Source organism: Capricornis sumatraensis, chromosome 10, assembly GCF_032405125.1.
Source record: "Capricornis sumatraensis isolate serow.1 chromosome 10, serow.2, whole genome shotgun sequence".
Taxonomy (NCBI): domain Eukaryota; kingdom Metazoa; phylum Chordata; class Mammalia; order Artiodactyla; family Bovidae; genus Capricornis; species Capricornis sumatraensis.
In genome coordinates this window covers 94,255,677-94,272,418 of record NC_091078.1, presented here as the reverse complement: position 1 = coordinate 94,272,418, position 16,742 = coordinate 94,255,677, and the positions used below count along the sequence as shown (strand labels likewise).

The window sequence follows — 16,742 nt, the reverse complement described above, 5'->3', positions numbered from 1 at the left end:
CCTTTCTCAACTAACTACCTAGCTGCATTCCTGCAGCCCAGCTATTCAAGCTGATTCACACTGCCCTCCAGGACAGAGCTGGGTTTTCCCACTCTATGCCTCACCCATCAGTCTTGCAGTCCCACAGACACCCACCCCTCCAGCTAGTACCTTTCTTCTGGAAGCCTTCCTTGTAGCTGGGATTCCCCTCTCCTTCAGTGCCTGTTGGAGTAATGGCCTCTTCCTCCATCTGGAATTATTTACAACATTCTATTTCACTTTCTGTGGGAGTCTTCTGTTTCCTAACCTTTCCTTCTATTAAACAGGAAATTCCCAGAGGGCTGGAAACTTGTTGGTTTAAACAATTGGCCTCTGAAATCCATGACTTCACCTGACCCTCTGCCAAACACAAGTGGCAAGGCTGGGAGAGCTTTACAAGGAAGAACAGAGCCTTCGAGAGGTTGTGGCCTACCTGAGATCAAACAAGATCGAGCTGAGGTTAGAACCCATGTCCAGCTCTGATATCCTGTTCTTCCAGCTTCTGCTTTGCCTCTGATCACTCAAACAGCCCCGCAAGGTAGGCAGAATGGGGTTTATGATCCCATTGCTCAGGTAGGGATGGGCAAAGTGCCCAGTGCCATGTTTACTCTGTTCTGGCTGCACTTGAGTCTGATCTTTTCACTTACATTCTCTCCAGCTGTTGGGCACTCACTGCACAGGGCCCCTCAGCAGGATGGGGCAGAGTTGAGCCCTAGATCCCCAGGCAAAGCCCTCATCTTGGACCCCTGAACTGGCCCCAGTGCCACTTCAGACCCTGGTGCCTCCTCTGCAGGTTGACTTCCTTCACCTGTCTGGCAGCTGGCTGGAGACTCGGAGAGAGGCAACTGGGAGGTACTGGACCCACCTTGACCACCATCACTCTAGACTTTGTCCCTCTAATTAACACCCACCTGAGGAAGGAGCTACCTGGGCAGCCCTTTCCTCAGGACAAGGGGAGAGCACCCCTGAGCCTGGTGCAGGCCCAGCTCAACCAAGCCCAAGTTAAGCTGGGAAGGGTGTGGAGCAAGGAGGCCACGCTGGCGTTCCTGACAGGGCTGTATCAAGCTGTACCCTACAGGTGTGGTCTGGAAGAGACTCAAAGGAGGCAGGGCCAGTTCAACTCTGGGAGAAAGCCCTGAGTCACTCAGTTGGTGCCCAGACCAGGCGGCCAGCAAGGGACTTTGGACAGCCCACAGTGGAAAATAAAAATAATCAATATGTGCCAAACCCCAACTACCGGTCAGACCCCATGCTTCCACCGCCGGCCCCCGAGTGTGTAGTGCGTGGGTCCCATCCAGCCTTGTTCCTTGTGCTCCTTCTCTGCATCAGGTTAAGTCCCTTTATCTCAGACCACAAAGTGCGACGGATAGGTCTCCTTGCACTTCTGCTCCTAAAATCCCTCGCTCCAGGTCCCTGGAAATCACCCCCAGGACGCAGGACCTCACCATGCTTAAATCAGTCGTCTCATCTCCTCCCGGAAGCCTCCTTTGTCCCTCCCTTTCCCCCACTCCCACCCACATAAAAATAAGCCTGGGTGGGTCAGATACTGCTTAAGACCCTGGTCTGGAACTCCTAGTTTCCCCTCTCTCCTCTATTTCCATAGTACCTATTTTTAGAGCCGTATATATGCAGAGTACATCATGAGAAACGCTGGACTGGAAGAAACACAAGCTGGAATCAAGGTTGCCAGGAGAAATATCAATAACCTCAGATAAGCAGATGACACGGGAGACCCGGGTTCAATTCCTGGGTGGGGAAGACCCCCTGGAGAAGGAAATGGCAATCCACTCCAGCACTCTTGCCTGGAAAATCCCATGGACGGAGGAACCTGATAGGCTATACAGTCCATGGGGTCGCCAAAGAGTCGGACACGACTGAGCGACTTCACTTTCACTTTCACTTTACTTCTTGGAAGAAAAGTTATGACCAACCTAGATAGCCTATTAAAAAGCAGAGACATTACTTTGCCCACTAAGGTCCGTCTAGTCAAGGCTATGGTTTTTGCAGTAGCCATGTATGGATGTGAGAGCTGGACTGTGAAGAAGGCTGAGCGCCGAAGAATTGATGCTTTTGAACTGTGGTGTTGGAGAAGACTCTTGAGAGTCCCTTGGACTGCAAGGAGATCCAACCAGTCCATTCTGAAGGAGATCAACCCTGGGATTTCTTTGGAAGGATTGATGCTAAAGCTGAAACGCCAGTACACTCATGTGAAGAGTTGACTCATTGGAAAAGACTCTGATGCTGGGAGGGATTGGGGGCAGGAGGAGAAAGGGACGACCGAGGATGAGATGGCTGGATGGCATCACGGACTCGATGGACGTGAATCTGAGTGAACTCCGGGAGTTGGTGACGGACAGGGAGGGCTGGCGTGCTGTGATTCATGGGGTCGCAAAGAGTCGGACACGACTGAACGACTGAACTGAACTGAACCCCTCAGTTCCCCTAGAGGTGCTTTCCCCCTCCCCCACCTCTGCCCTTTTATGCCCCACAAATGGTTCTGAAGCATAGGGGTACTTGGTGGGGGAAGCGGCAAGGTGGTGCGTGATGAAGGTATCCGCCCACAGCACTGCACTTCCTCCCCGCTACAGGCAGTCCCGGTAAGCCCCTCTCTACCAAGTCAAAGTCCGAGGAGGAGCGCCTCCTCGCCTCGCCCCGCCCTTTCCGTGGCACGCCTGCGCAGAGGCCGCACTCGCCCCACGGCGCAAGCGCAGCTGCCCGCCTGGGTGTATATTAGGACGACAGGGATCGCGGCCTGAGGGTTCTCGCAGACAAGGGCAAGGCTTGGTGCGACGCTTCCACTTGGGTACCTGCGGCCTCCGCCACCTCCGCCGAGTTCCCCGTGCAGGTGAGGGCCCCGCGCTCCTCTTGCGGCGCAGCCGGGGGCAACCCGACCCCCGCGTGCCCTGCCTGCCGCTGCCCTAGCCGTTGGGACCCCATCCCCCACCGCACTAATCACCCACCACCTCGGGGTCAACTTTTTTTGTGGCCGATCTCCTACCACATCGGCCCCTTCCGCCATTCCCCATTTAACTGACCGCTTTCGAATGGCCATTCCCCATTTAACCCTAACCCTAACCACTCTCGAATTTCTGTCTTAGACACCTCGTTAATCTCAAATCCTAGACATTTCCTCCCCCACCTCTACCCGTAACTTCTGACCTCCCCTGCCCAGGACCACCGCTTTCCGCCAGACCCAAGGCCCTGGTTTTTTAACCCTTGCTTCTTCCCAGTTAGTTCAAGCTGCACTTCCCCTTGTACCCTTGGCCTTCTGTACGCCTCTTTCTGTTATGCCCAGTTCATGGAACGGTAGGGGCATACCCTCGGGGAAATCCTGGCCTCAGGAACCCAGGGCTGGACTGGATGCCTTCTTGAGAGGTTTGGGAGTGTGTGGGGACCAGGAGAAGATCAGGATCCCTAAGAGTCCTCTCTGCCTGGATGGATGACAGTAGCTTCTTCCCTGGCTTCACTTCACCATCTGGGTGGGTGCCAAGGTGTCTTATCTGCACTGTGCATCTTCCTCAAGGAGCCTCTGACTTCCCAGACCTGTTCCTGACTTGTCCCTAATGTCCCAACCCCTTGGTTATTAATCATCGTTATTTATGGTATTTGGTAAAGTAGCTTTGCAGGTGCCTTTGTAGGGGAATGAAGGAGATGGTGATCTGGGTTGCGTGTGATCACCACTTCTTAGTCCCTCATCAGTGCTGCCCTTAGACATTTTTGAGTGAGACTTGTTAGTATCCCAGGGTACCCTTGCTACAAACTTCAGGTGACAATCCAGTGACCTTGGGGTGGTATTTGCACGAGTATTAACAAGTGTTGGTGTCACTCCTCATCTTTGTGCAGGATCAGTGTACCTCCGGGAGATGGAGACTGTTGTTCGCCGCTGCCCATTCTTATCCCGAGTGCCTCAAGCCTTTCTGCAGAAGGCAGGCAAATCTCTATTGTTCTATGCCCAAAACTGCCCTAAGATGATGGAAATTGGGGCCAAGCCAGCCCCTCGGGCCCTGTCCACTTCAGCAGTCCTCTGCCAGCAGGTCACAGAAACCCCTCCAGCTAATGAGAGTAAGTGTCCTTAGCAATGAAGCAGAGGGTGGTGGGATGTCTGCGTTCATTACAAGACCCTGGAAGCAGTTCTTGTGCACAGTGCTGATGAGGGTCACGCTGAGGGGGTTACTCTGTGCCAGGCTCAGTTCTCTGCATAGATCATCTCATGGAATCATCATCCTAACTCCACAAAGTAGGCACTTTCAGTTTTCACATCTTTAAAGGTGAAACAGTGGCCAGTGTTCCACCTGATGGATTGCATGTTGGTATCTGTTGGGAGTTTGTCAGTGCCTCATTTATATAAGCCTAAGAATCTGGAATCTTTCTGTAAAGATGGAATCTGGAAGCCTGTAACTTCTAAAGTTGTGATTTTTTTTTCCTTCTTTTTTTTCCTTCCCTTTGCTATGTTGCCTGATCTGTGTCTTTTGCCCTCAACTGCTTTCTCTGTGCTATGCCTTCCCAAATTCCTGCTAACTACTTAGGCAGTCACACCTTTTTTTTTTTTTAATCACTTGTTTATTTGGCTATACCAAGGTCTTAGTTGCAACATGTGAAATCTAGTTCCCTGACCAGGGATCAATCCCAAGCCTCCGGCATTGGGGAGCAGAGTCTCAGCCACTAGACCATAACGGAAGTCTCAGACAGTCACTTATCTTATACTTTCATCTTTTTGTCTGGCTCCAGGCCACGTGGGCTATTCCAGACTAAACCATCTTCAAAGTCAACTCTGTTAGTTGCTCAGTTGGGTCCAACGCTTTGCGACCCCATGGGCTATGTAGCCTGTCACTCTCCTCTGTCCACAGGATTCTCCAGGCAAGAGTACTGGAGTGGCTTGCCATTTCCTTCTCCAGGCAGGTTCTGTACCATCTGAGCCACCAGGAAAACCCAGAAAGTCAACTGTGCCTGTGTGCTTTTCAGTTACGTTAGGCTACACTGAGGTATCCAGCAACCCCTGAATCTCATGGGCTTAACACACAAAAGATTTCTATCTTGTTCATTCAAGGTAGGTCATGTTGTTCACACTTGGGGTCATCAGGGCCATTTTCTTCTAAGCAGTGACCTGGGATTCACACTTTGGTGTCCTACAGCTTTACCTCTGAAATCAATGGCTTTTGGGTCACTACCGCATGACGGGAAAGTGAGAAGGTCTCACATCAGCTCATCTTTTAAAAACTTTTCATAACAGTGAATTTGATTTTGAACAACAGTAATCAGTGAGGGCCAGCTTTGTTTCACTTGTGTCCCCATTTACCGTGTCTACTCCCACTGTGCTATTTTGAAACTGGTTCCAGAAATCTCTGTAAATATCAGTATCGTACCTTTAAAAGACACGAGTTCTAAAACCACGATCACGGTACCATTATCACATCTAAAAGATGATGCAGCTTCCTAATATCATCAGATACTCACTGATCCCCACCAGCTCTTGGGTATTTTAGCCAGGGAGCAACACATAACAGCTGTTGGCCAGAACTAGTAACACAGCTCCAACTAAATGCAAGCATGCTGTCCTTATTCTCTTTTTTACATTTTTTTTTTACTGTGGCAAAGTACATATAATATAAAACTTCCCATTGCAACCACTTTTAATTATACAGTGGTATTAAGTATATTCATATTGTTCTGCAGCCATCACCACCATGCAATGTCCAGAACTCTTTTCATTGTCCCAGAATGAAACTCTGTGGCAACTCCATCCTAACTCCCCCCTCCCATTTTCCTCCCCCAGGCTCTGGCAGACATGATTGAACAGAATCTCTCTCTGACTACTCTAGAAATGTCACTTAAATGGAATCATACAGAATTTGTCAAAGTAGTAACTTTTTTTTAACACATATATCTTTGTATATTAATTTTAAAATTTTGTTTTTCATAAAGAGATCAGAGATTTAGTTCTAGTCTTTTCCAGGAGAGAATTCAACTTTTCAGATTCCACTTAATCCTGGGGAATAATTTACCCTAGAGGTTTGTTAGGTATGTTCTTTGGCTGTGAACTTGTAAGAAAGGAATGTTTTTTCTTTTAGTAGAAAGGATTTAATCCTTTGTAGAATTCTTTTTTCCTCCGTACCATTGTTTAGGAATTAGTTATGGCTTTTTTTAACTGAACAATCAAAACCCTGTTTTACCAGTCTGTCCTAGCAATAGATTCCTCTTATATTCCTGGTTGAGTAAAATGTGACTTGTCCACTTGATAGACCATCATGTAACCATCCCAAATGATACTCAAAATATTTACTAGCTTATATAGATCTTGATAATGAAAAGGGCATATTAAAACAAGCATACAGGTGGCTCAGCTGCTCAAGAATCTGCCCGCAGTGGGGGAGACCTGAGTTCGCCCCCTGGGTTGGGAAGATCCCCTGGAGAAGGGAACAGCTACCCACTTCAGTATTCTGGCCAGAATTCCATGGACTGCGTAGTTCATGGGGTCACAAAGAGTCAGACATGACTAGGCGACTTTCACTTCAACAACATACAGAATAAGTAAAACTTTTTCTAAACGCGCACAAAAGGGGAAAAGACAGTTAATATGCCGAGCTGTCTGCAGTGGTTAGGGCGGGGGGCTGTTGGCTTTCTGGCATCTTTGTTTTGGCACACCGCACAGCATGTGCAACGTCCCCAGCCAGGAACTGAACCTGTGCCCCAGTAGTGAAATTCTGGAGTCTCAGCCACTAGACCACCAGGGAAAAAATGCTTATTATTATTTTTTTAATGGTTATGTTTTGAATGATAGAACTCTCTTTTTCCAGACTTCCCACACTGAATATGTATTTAATGACTTTTATAGTGAATGAAAAATGAAAGCAACTTTTTTGGCCATGACACATGGCATATGAGATCATAGTTCCCTCATCAGGGATTGAACCTGTGCCCTCCTATAATGGAAATGCAGAGTCCTAACAGGGACAGGGGAGCCTGGTGGGCTGCCATCTCTGGGGTCGCACAGAGTCGGACACGACTGAAGCGACTTAGCAGCCGCAGCAGCAGCAACCATTGGACTGCCAGGAAAGTCCCATTTCTGGGTTTTTTTTTTAACTTTCCTTTTAGAAGATTTTAATAAAAACTGTATTACTGTATGGAGACATCTTACCCAAGTTATAGGAGAGCGTGGCCTATGACTCACAGGAGTATCCCAGGATGATGAAAGACTTCCAGAAGGAAGATGACCACCTTTGCTCAAGGGGAGAGGAAAGTCTAGGAAATTAATTCCCAGCCAACTATGTTAAGTCATGAACTTCTTTGAGCCATTTAGAGAAAATTGATAGTTTATATGTTAAGCAACAGCATGGTTTTTTTGGTCAAGAATCTAAACCAGTGAATGTTTTTGGTCTAGAAAATATTAGCAGAGAAAAAGTTGTATGACCATTTCCAAATACCTTCAAGAGTGTGTCCTCTCATGAAATATGCTGAGTGTACTTGGGGCAGATTTACTGAAAATAATCCAACTCAAGAATGCAGGGCCATCTAGAACTAGAAAGTACTACTTTGGGGATTGATAAGTGAGAGGTACTGTGGGTTTGAGCAGTAGGTGGACTGTGCCAATTAACTCTTCACAGGAGCATTGTTTCCAGTGAGACAGATGGGAAAGCAGTTGAATTTGCAGAACCCAGTAAGAATAAACTGGTGTCTCGATCCTGAGGTAGAGGAAGTATAAAGTGTGTCTTCGAGGCAACAAGAGAAAGAAACAAGTGGGCCTCCGTGTCCTGAGCAGCCAGATCCGATGCTTCAGTTTTTCCATTTCCCCCCTCAGAGGATAAAACCGCCAAAGCCGAAGTGCAGCAGGTTCCTGACGGATCGCAGCAGGCTCCTGATGGATCCCAGCAGACTGCAGATGGCACACAGCTTCCGTCTGGACACCCTTCCCTCGCCTCGAGCCAGGGCACTGGGAGCAAGTGCCCTTTCCTGGCAGCCGAGATGAGCCAGGGCGGCAGCAGTGTCTTCCGCAAAGCCAGCCTGGCGCTTCAGGAAGATGTGCAGGAGATGCATGCCGTGAGGGAAGGTAAACTGCCAGGGACCCTCACTAGGGTGAAGAAATCCTTCAGCTTCTCCAGACCCTCAGATTTGTCTGAGCTATTACTAGGGGAGTATTTCTGACCGTGTCTTCCTCTTTAGGGTCAAGGAGAGAGGTCATCCAGATAGGGGACTGTGTGGTAAAATGTGGGAGTTTCTTTTCTCTGTGTTGTGTAGGGTGTGACCAGCTTTTACAGTAACTAATTTCTGAAAATACCCCGTAGGCATAAACTGTTAACTGGTTGCCCTGTGTTTCTTTCCCATCATCTGGTGGGATAAAAGGGAAAAAACAGTGTTACTGCAGTTAGTGCTGGTCTTAGGACTCCCAAGCTGTCTTAGTGGTGGTAGCTGTGTAGTAGCCTTTATTCCATTTGTGGCTGTATCCGTGGAACACACAAGGTCCCCAAGAAACCTCACCAGCAGAAATGATCAAATGGCTGGAATTGTTTTCTATAAAGAAAATTGTCTCAGTTAGGGTTGGGGGGTGCAATGGGGAAGGCATGCTAACCAGCCAGGGGGAAAAAAAAAAAGCTTCAGAGTTTATAATGTTCCTCAAAGCTGGCTGGTAGCTCTGAAAACAAAACCAAACAGTAACTAAAGAAGAGAGGCTTCATATATTCAGTTACATCTCACTTTGGTTATGATGGGCTATTTTTATGAACTAGGCAGTAAGCCATTTTTGACAATATGTCTGGAAGGCATTGTGGACTCAGAATAGAACACTGATCCCCTGTGCCTCTTGTTACTTGTATTCCAGAGGTTGTCCAAACCTCAGTGAATCCCAGTGTGATTAACTTGAAGACCGAAGGAGGGGAGCTGAACGGACTGTTGAAGAACTTTCAGGATATCATGCGAAAGCAACGACCAGAAGGAGTGTCCCACCTTCTTCAAGATAACTTGCCAAAATGTAAGTCTCCTTGATATTTGCCCAGTGGAAGACCGTTTATAACTTAAACATACATCAGATTAAACATATCATTGCATGGTGAGTTGAGGATTAAAAACCATGTCCCTGGGACTTCCCTGGTGGTCCAGTGGTTAAGACTTAGCACTCCCAAGGCAGGGGACCCAAGTTGCATCCCGGGTAAGGTAACTCGATCCCACACGCCACAACTAAAGATCCCTCATACCACAACTAACAGAAGATTCTACATGCTGCAACTATTAATAAGACCCAGTGCAGCCAAATTAATTAAAAAAAAAAACATGCCCCTTGCTTGATGCAGGTTGGTGCTCTTGTCTACAGTAAATGCCAGTCCTGTTGAGAGCCTGCCTCCTCTCTCTTAGCACCTACTGTCTGCTCACGGAAAGTGAAAAGTGAAAGTTGCTCAGTCGTGTCCGCCTCTTTGCAACCCCATGGAGTATACAGTCCATGGAATTCTCCAGACCATTTTACTGGAGTGGGTAGCCTTTCCCTTCTCCAGGGGATCTTCCTGAGCCATGAATTAAACTGGGGTCTCCTGCATTGCAGGAGGATTCTTTACCAACTGAGCTATCAGGGTGGGGGTTATGTTAAATGCTTGGCACATACAGTGTCCTTTGAGACATACAGTCTTAAGATGAGGGCGTCAAGAAACTTGCCCAGATGAGTACTTCCTTCATTTGTCCAGAACCTCCCTACTGCCAAGTGACTGAGCTGGGATGGGAACCCAGGTCTTCACCAAAGCCTAGATGTGCTTTTTAACCATCAGACTGTACCATCTTTTGTTTGGTTTTTAGCTGTTTGCACTTTTCAGTATGATCATTTCTTTGAGAAGAAAATTGATGAGAAAAAAAATGACCATAGCTATCGAGTTTTCAAAACTGTGAACCGGAAGGCGCAATCCTTCCCCATGGCAGATGACTATTCGGACTCTCTCATCAGTAAAAAGCAAGTGTCCGTCTGGTGTAGCAATGACTACCTAGGAATGAGTCGCCACCCACGGGTGTGTGGAGCCGTCATGTAAGTAGCTCTCAGCTTTCAGATACCACTGGCATAAGCATGACTTAGCAAGACATTGATAATTTACAGGGATTGGATCTTTTATAGGGGAAAATTTTTCAAGCTAAATTTTTAGCCTTTAAAAATATGTACACATTAATTTTAGAGAACTCTAAAGTGTAAGTAGTTGATGGAGCCCCTCTTTGTGCAAGGGTTCAAGTTTATGGGTTTGTTGACTATATGTCTGCTCACTTCCAACCTCTCCATAAGCAAGGACCCCTCTTACACCGAGCAGTCTTGCACATACGTGCCCTGCCTCGTAGGTGTGGATGGAGAAATACAAATCGAGCAGGATAGGATGGTAGAGCCCGTCGTTCATGTCCTTCAGGAGGTTTGCCATGGTATGGACACCTGAGAGAGTTGCTGGCCAAATTCCCCAAGCAGGCTTGCCAGAGAGAGCCCAGTCTGAGGTTTAGTAATAGAGACAGCCTAAGACTGTGGGACTGGTTCGCAGAGGGTATAACTGACAGTCAGTCAAGAGGTCCCTCTAGAGCCTGAGGTCATGTTATTGGAGAAAGAGATGTTTGTCAGAGAAAAGAAACCTTTGTAAATTAACTAAACTAAGACTGGTAAGTGGACACTTGCTCTTGATCCCCCCAGAGGCATCATCACCCCGGTGTTGAGGCTTTCTCCCACTCAGTCTAGACAGGAAGTGGTTGAAACTTCTGGCCCCATATTCACAGGGAAAGAAGCGCTACATCAACATCAGTTTCAGTCTCCTGGATCCTAGAGGGAGGAACTGTTCTTACAGTATTCAGAACCATGAGATGTATTTTCTGTCTGCTTTTTTTTTTTTTTTTTAAGAGACACTTTGAAACAGCATGGTACTGGAGCAGGGGGTACTAGAAATATTTCTGGAACTAGTAAATTCCACGTGGACCTGGAGCGGGAGCTGGCTGACCTCCATGGGAAAGATGCCGCACTCTTGTTCTCCTCGTGTTTTGTGGCCAATGATTCGACCCTCTTCACTCTGGCTAAGATGATGCCAGGTAGGAAGCCTGCTGTGGGTGCCTTAGAACTGTCTGGGTTTCTTAGTAGTAACAGGAAGATGACAGAAAAGACTTACCCAGACCACTCAAGAGATACGCTAGGAACTCCTGAACTGAGTTAACACTTCATGAAGTGTTACATTCTGAGTTCCAGTAGAGCAGGATAACAGTGAAGAATCAGACTTGCAGGGCTTGTCCTTACAGTAATTGCTTCCAGTGTGCTTTGTATTCCAAGAAAAGCTTTTGGAGAATTCTCTTAATCATGTGTAGTTATCTTTTGATTGAGTTTGGAGTGAGGCAGCCAGATTTACAAGCAGATTAACTGTGTGCCAGTGGGTTATTTTATATCTATGGGCCTTCTCAGAGGAGAAGCACTAGTTAGTTATTTTGCCAGAGAGAAACTGGCACGCAGGGTCTTTTTCCTACGGGGCAAAGTAGCATTTTCAGGGCAAAGTCTGTTGTCGTTGACTGTTGAGAAAATAATTTAGCTTTGGTACAGATGGCAATAAAGCGCATTTTTGTCTTGTTAGGCTGTGAGATTTACTCTGACGCTGGGAACCATGCCTCCATGATCCAAGGGATTCGGAACAGTGGAGTGCCAAAGTACATCTTCCGCCACAACGATGTCAGCCACCTCCGAGAACTGCTGCAAAGGTCCGACCCTGCCGTGCCCAAGATTGTCGCCTTTGAAACTGTCCACTCAATGGACGGTAAGTCTATCTAGAGGCCAGCCTGAAAACTTTTAATGAACACAAGGCCTGAACTTAAAAGCATGACGTTATTTTTGTAGTTTCTTTTCTTTTCACTTTCTGCCAGGATTTTGTAGTTGGGGGACACTGTATAGATTTGGATGATTGTAGATATTCTACTTTGGTTTTTACTAAGTTCCAGATCTCAAAACAGTCCAGAAACTGGGGGAAGTTCATTGCTTTCCCCAATATTAAAAATATCTTAGAAGGTAAGTTATTGTGTTCTAATCCTTACCAAAAGAGAAATGTGTGACCCAGCGAGTGCTTCAGCGCGGTCTGTGGTCTCTCCTCAGGGGCAGTGTGCCCGCTGGAAGAGCTCTGTGATGTGGCCCACGAGTTTGGAGCAATCACCTTCGTGGATGAGGTCCACGCAGTGGGGCTCTACGGGCTGCAAGGCGGAGGGATTGGCGATCGGGATGGAGTTATGCCAAAAATGGACATCATTTCTGGAACACTTGGTATGTGTGCTCTGCACAGGCTGTAATCCATACTAAAATTAAATTCTGACTCAGTGGTAAAGAACCCACCTGCCAGTGCAGGAGATGAGAGTTCCATCCCTAGGTCAGAAAGATCCCCTAGAGGAGGAAATGGCAACCCACTCCAGTATTCTTGCCTAGGAAATCCCATGGACAGAGGAGCCTGGGGACTAGTCTATGGGGTTGCGAAAGAGTCGGACAAAATTTAGCAACTAAACAACAAAACCAGGGGCTGCTGGTCTAATGGGTCAGGTGAGGAGACGGTCTGATAGCATCTAAAGCCTGGGTCACTTTTTTGAGCAAGTTTTTATTTTCTCAGTGAGTCGCACAGTTTAGCAGAATCCCTGGAGTCATGGAGGCCTGGCCAGCAGAATCAAAGTAAATCTCATAGCCTGACATGACGGAAGTACCATTTGTTGCCCTCTGAGCTCATTCCAAACGTAGCTGTGGGTCTAGGTATGCACCGCCACAATGGCCTTTACTCTCTCTACCTCAGATTACTCCTTTATCCTAAAAAGACATTACAAGGAAGGATTTTGTGCTGTTCTCCTGGAGCTGCAGGTCCAGGTGGTGGGTGTGAAGCGCTGAGCTCTGCCCCCAGCACGTGGCGCAGTCCAGTTCACCCAGTGACCTTGTGTGTCCTCTGCTCCTCCTAGCTGAGAGGCAGCGTCTCTTGGAGCAACTCCAGACTCCATAGCCATGCTGCCTGCTGGCTGTCAGTCTTGCCTGTGTAACTCACTATCGGTGTGACCTTGGATTGGTGGTTAACTTCTCTGTGCCTTAGTTTCCTCATGGAGGTAACAGCAGACCCCCACCTCAGTTTGAAGAATGAAAGTGAACGGTATACAGACAATTACTATAGGCCTTCTCTTCGTCTATGAGATAAAAATGTCATCTACACAAATTTGAGAATTTCAGAAGTTAGTAAAGCAGCTGGAGACACACGCAGTGGCTGGCTAAAATGCCACTTTACAGCCTGCACTTGGTAAAGGAATGGCAAGCAAAAAAGAGTGCCCTTCAGCCCCGTCAAGGGGCATGAGAATGTCGTGCAGACCAGGAGAGCCTGGGGCTCTTGGGGCAGAGCCCTGCCCGGAGGAGAACTCGTTCTAGCGTCCTGTCCTGATTCCAGCTGCCCTTTTCTTGTAAAGAGCTCTCATGACCTGGGCCCTTTGAAGGTATGGTCCCTGAGAGATGAAAAGGGCTGGAGAGAAAAATTTTCCATTGTGACAGCTTACACCAGTCCAGTCATGTGTGGGGTTGAAGCAAGAATGTTAATTACAGAACATAATGTTTTAAGATCGAGGAGGACTCTTCTGGAGTCCTTAATCTTGAAACCTGAGATACCAATTATATAAGGGAACTCAGGAAGAAGGAAAAATGAGGCCAGCCCTAAATCAACCATAACAGGGTCTGAGTTTTCATGTTTATCCAGCAAACACTCCTTGTTGGAGTTTTGTGATTACTTAAGTAGAAATTAATACCAGTCCTGCCAAAACAAATTACGTGTCTTTAGCTAGCTGACCTTCTGGCCTCAAGGGTAACACAGTGAGCACCCAGCTGGACCCTGTCCAGAGCAGGCACAGTGCAGAGTGCGGAAGAGGCAGGCGACCTGGGTGGGCAGGGAGGACAGAGGGGAGGTGGCACTTGGTGTTAGGCACGCTGGGACCAGCCACTGGTGCCAGACCTAGTCTGGAGACCTGCGCTTTGATCCTGATCAGACACCAGCTTGGCCATTTGACTTTGGGCAAGACCCTTTCGTAACATTCTCAGCTTTTTCCCTTTTGGAAATGGGCTGCTGTCCCTTGATTTCAGTCTTAGGACAAACAAAGGAGAGAGAGAATAAGTGTTCTGAGGCTCTGCAGCGCCTGGCTGTGCACACTTAGGGCAGTCGCTGTAATAAATGAACCCGTCTCCTCCTAGGCAAAGCCATTGGCTGCGTTGGAGGGTACATCGCCAGCACGAGTTCCCTGATCGACACCGTCCGGTCCTATGCAGCGGGCTTCATCTTCACCACCTCCCTGCCGCCCATGCTGCTGGCTGGAGCACTGGAGTCTGTGCGGATCCTGAGGAGTGCTGAGGGCCAGGCACTTCGCCGCCAACACCAGCGCAACGTGAAGCTCATGAGGCAGATGCTGATGGATGCCGGCCTGCCAGTGGTCCACTGCCCCAGTCACATCATCCCTGTCCGGGTAATGACCTGTCTGTGACTGGACTTGCTGGGGGCTGGGTCTCTGCACTTGACCAGGAGATGTTCTGGTTCACGCCTTCCTGAACTTGGGCTGGGCAGGGTGACTGTTGGGCCCAAGGGCTGTAGCCAGTGGCCGTCTGCCATGTTTCTGCCTTTGGCTGACTTGACAATGAGAATGAAGCCTTTGAGCCCAGCAGGCTGGAGCAGAGGTTCCTTCTCCAGCACACTAGCCTTGACAGGGTAAACACAGAGCTTGTGTCTGGGAAGCTCTGAAAGCCGGAGCTTGGCTAGCTCTAAAGTATTGCTTTTTATTCATTGCCCCGTGACATAGGTCTTGCTCTGCCTGCTACAAAGGGCAGCCCTGTTGGCGTCACAGTTGAATTCATCTGAGTAACAGAGCTGGTATCACCAAAGCTGCCTTCATCCCCAGGGTGCACACACCCACTGCCATCACAATAGGCTCATGGGAGCTCCCGCTTCCCCGCTTTGGATCCTGGGAGGGAGATCAGTGTGAAAGTTACTTCTACTGTGGTTTCAGTTCTCTGATCTGTGGTAAAAAAACCCTTTAAACTGCAGGTGTCGGGGCAGCCTCTCTGCCAGGCTTGCATATGCAGGTCGAGCCCAAGCCACTTGGACACGCGTGTGACGGGTCTCTGCTGTCTGGTTCCAGCCTTATCTTCTGTTATTATCAATCTTAGGTGGCAGATGCTGCTAAAAACACGGAGGTCTGTGATGAACTAATGACTAGACATAATATCTATGTCCAAGCGATCAATTACCCCACAGTGCCCCGGGGCGAGGAGCTGCTGCGCATCGCCCCCACGCCCCACCACACGCCGCAGATGATGAGCTACTTCGTGGGTGAGTAGCCAGGGAGCCGCCAGAGCCCCGCGGGAGAGTGGCGTGAAGCTGTCTGCAGCATTTATAATTCAAGCCATTCAGATTTGTCTCTTCTTTTTCCAAGTAATTAAGAATATTCTCAGGTGGTACAGAAGTGTGAAAGACGTTTAGTCGTTTGCTCCACTTCACCGGAAGCACTGAGGGAGCCTGCTGTCCGCTCACTGTTCCCATCCATGTCTCTGTCTGTGTGACTCAGGGACCCCCAGTGGTGGCTGCTGCAGGAGAGATGCCTCTGACAGCCTCAGCCTGCCCGGGCCTCCAGAGCTCAGCTCTGCACTTCTCTCTTCTCTGAAAACCGACTACACACCTAACCCCTTCTGTTCAGCATTTCATATTCTCATAGTTCTGTATAACGCAGGCCTTTCCGCCTGCGTCCAGCTGAAGGCAGAGACTGAACTCATAGCTGCCTCTGCCTCGGAGGTGTGTTGCCCTCCTGACCCTCCACCGCCACCCACAGTGGTTCCCTGCCTCCAGCCTTTCGGGCTCCCCTGCAAGGAATGATCCGTTCCACACAGTGCAGCCATGTGGGAGCAACTTCTTCTCTGAAGGGTGTAAAGTAAAGCCAGACCTGGGTTTTCTCTATTTTTTAAGTAACAGCCTATTAAGATAGAATTCAGATAAAACAAATTCTAACCTTTCAAAACACATAATTCAGTGGCTTTTAAGTAATGTTGTGCAACCGTCAGCATTCTGATGCCAGAACGTTTTTATCACCTCAGAGAGAAACTTTACCCCACTTAGCAGCCACATCCCAGCCCTGATCCACTTTCTGTCCGTGGACTTGCCTGTACATAACATTTTATGGAAATGGAGTCGTACAGTATATGGCCCTTTGTGCCTGGCTTATTTCACAGCACAGTGTGTTCAAGGTTTCATCTACGTTGTAGCTTGAATCAGCACTTCGTTCCTACCAAATAATTCTCAGTACAGATATACCATGTTTTCTTTATCCATCAATTGGTGGATGTTTGGATTGTTTCCACTTTCTGACTATTATGAAAAAAAAAGAATGCTGCTGTGAACACTCGTGTAAAAGTTATTATTGTCCATTTGTCCTGGGTATGTACTTCCTCTAATTTAAAAAAACTTGCTCCTCACAGATCATCTGCTGGCCACATGGAAGCGAGTTGGGCTGGAACTCAAGCCACATTCCTCAGCCGAGTGCAACTTCTGCAGGAGGCCACTGCATTTTGAAATGATGAGCGAAAGAGAGAAATCCTACTTCTCCGGTATGAGCAAGCTGGTATCTGCTCAGGCCTGAATGTGCTGTGCCCTAAGTTACTCCACCTACCCCAAGTCACACTGTCTCCAGGTAGTCCCTCCACAGTTGTCTTTGTATGTGAATTAAATTATATTAATTTTAATCTATGGTAAACATGTAGTCCA

At 48.1% G+C, this 16,742-nt stretch overlaps 1 protein-coding gene across 1 annotated transcript; it reads left to right on the top strand.

Annotated features, from left to right (window-relative positions):
- Nucleotides 1-2,772: 2,772 nt before the first annotated feature.
- ALAS1 (5'-aminolevulinate synthase 1) lies at nucleotides 2,773-16,742 on the top strand. Its single transcript, XM_068981810.1, has 11 exons — nucleotides 2,773-2,863; nucleotides 3,862-4,080; nucleotides 7,814-8,062; nucleotides 8,831-8,980; nucleotides 9,793-10,015; nucleotides 10,859-11,043; nucleotides 11,574-11,753; nucleotides 12,086-12,250; nucleotides 14,189-14,457; nucleotides 15,155-15,317; nucleotides 16,457-16,742. The coding sequence occupies exons 2-11, from the start codon at nucleotides 3,882-3,884 to the stop codon at nucleotides 16,615-16,617; spliced, it is 1,944 nt and encodes a 647-aa protein (XP_068837911.1). The 5' UTR covers nucleotides 2,773-2,863; nucleotides 3,862-3,881; the 3' UTR covers nucleotides 16,618-16,742.

Coding starts and splice junctions, on each gene's coding strand:
- ALAS1 (XM_068981810.1), top strand. CDS start 3,882: ATGGAGACTGTTGTTCGCCGCTGCCCATTCTTATCCCGAGTGCCTCAA. Junction 10,016..10,858: donor CGGGTGTGTGGAGCCGTCAT/GTAAGTAGCTCT, acceptor TTTTTTTTTAAG/AGACACTTTGAAACAGCATG. Junction 12,251..14,188: donor CATCATTTCTGGAACACTTG/GTATGTGTGCTC, acceptor GTCTCCTCCTAG/GCAAAGCCATTGGCTGCGTT.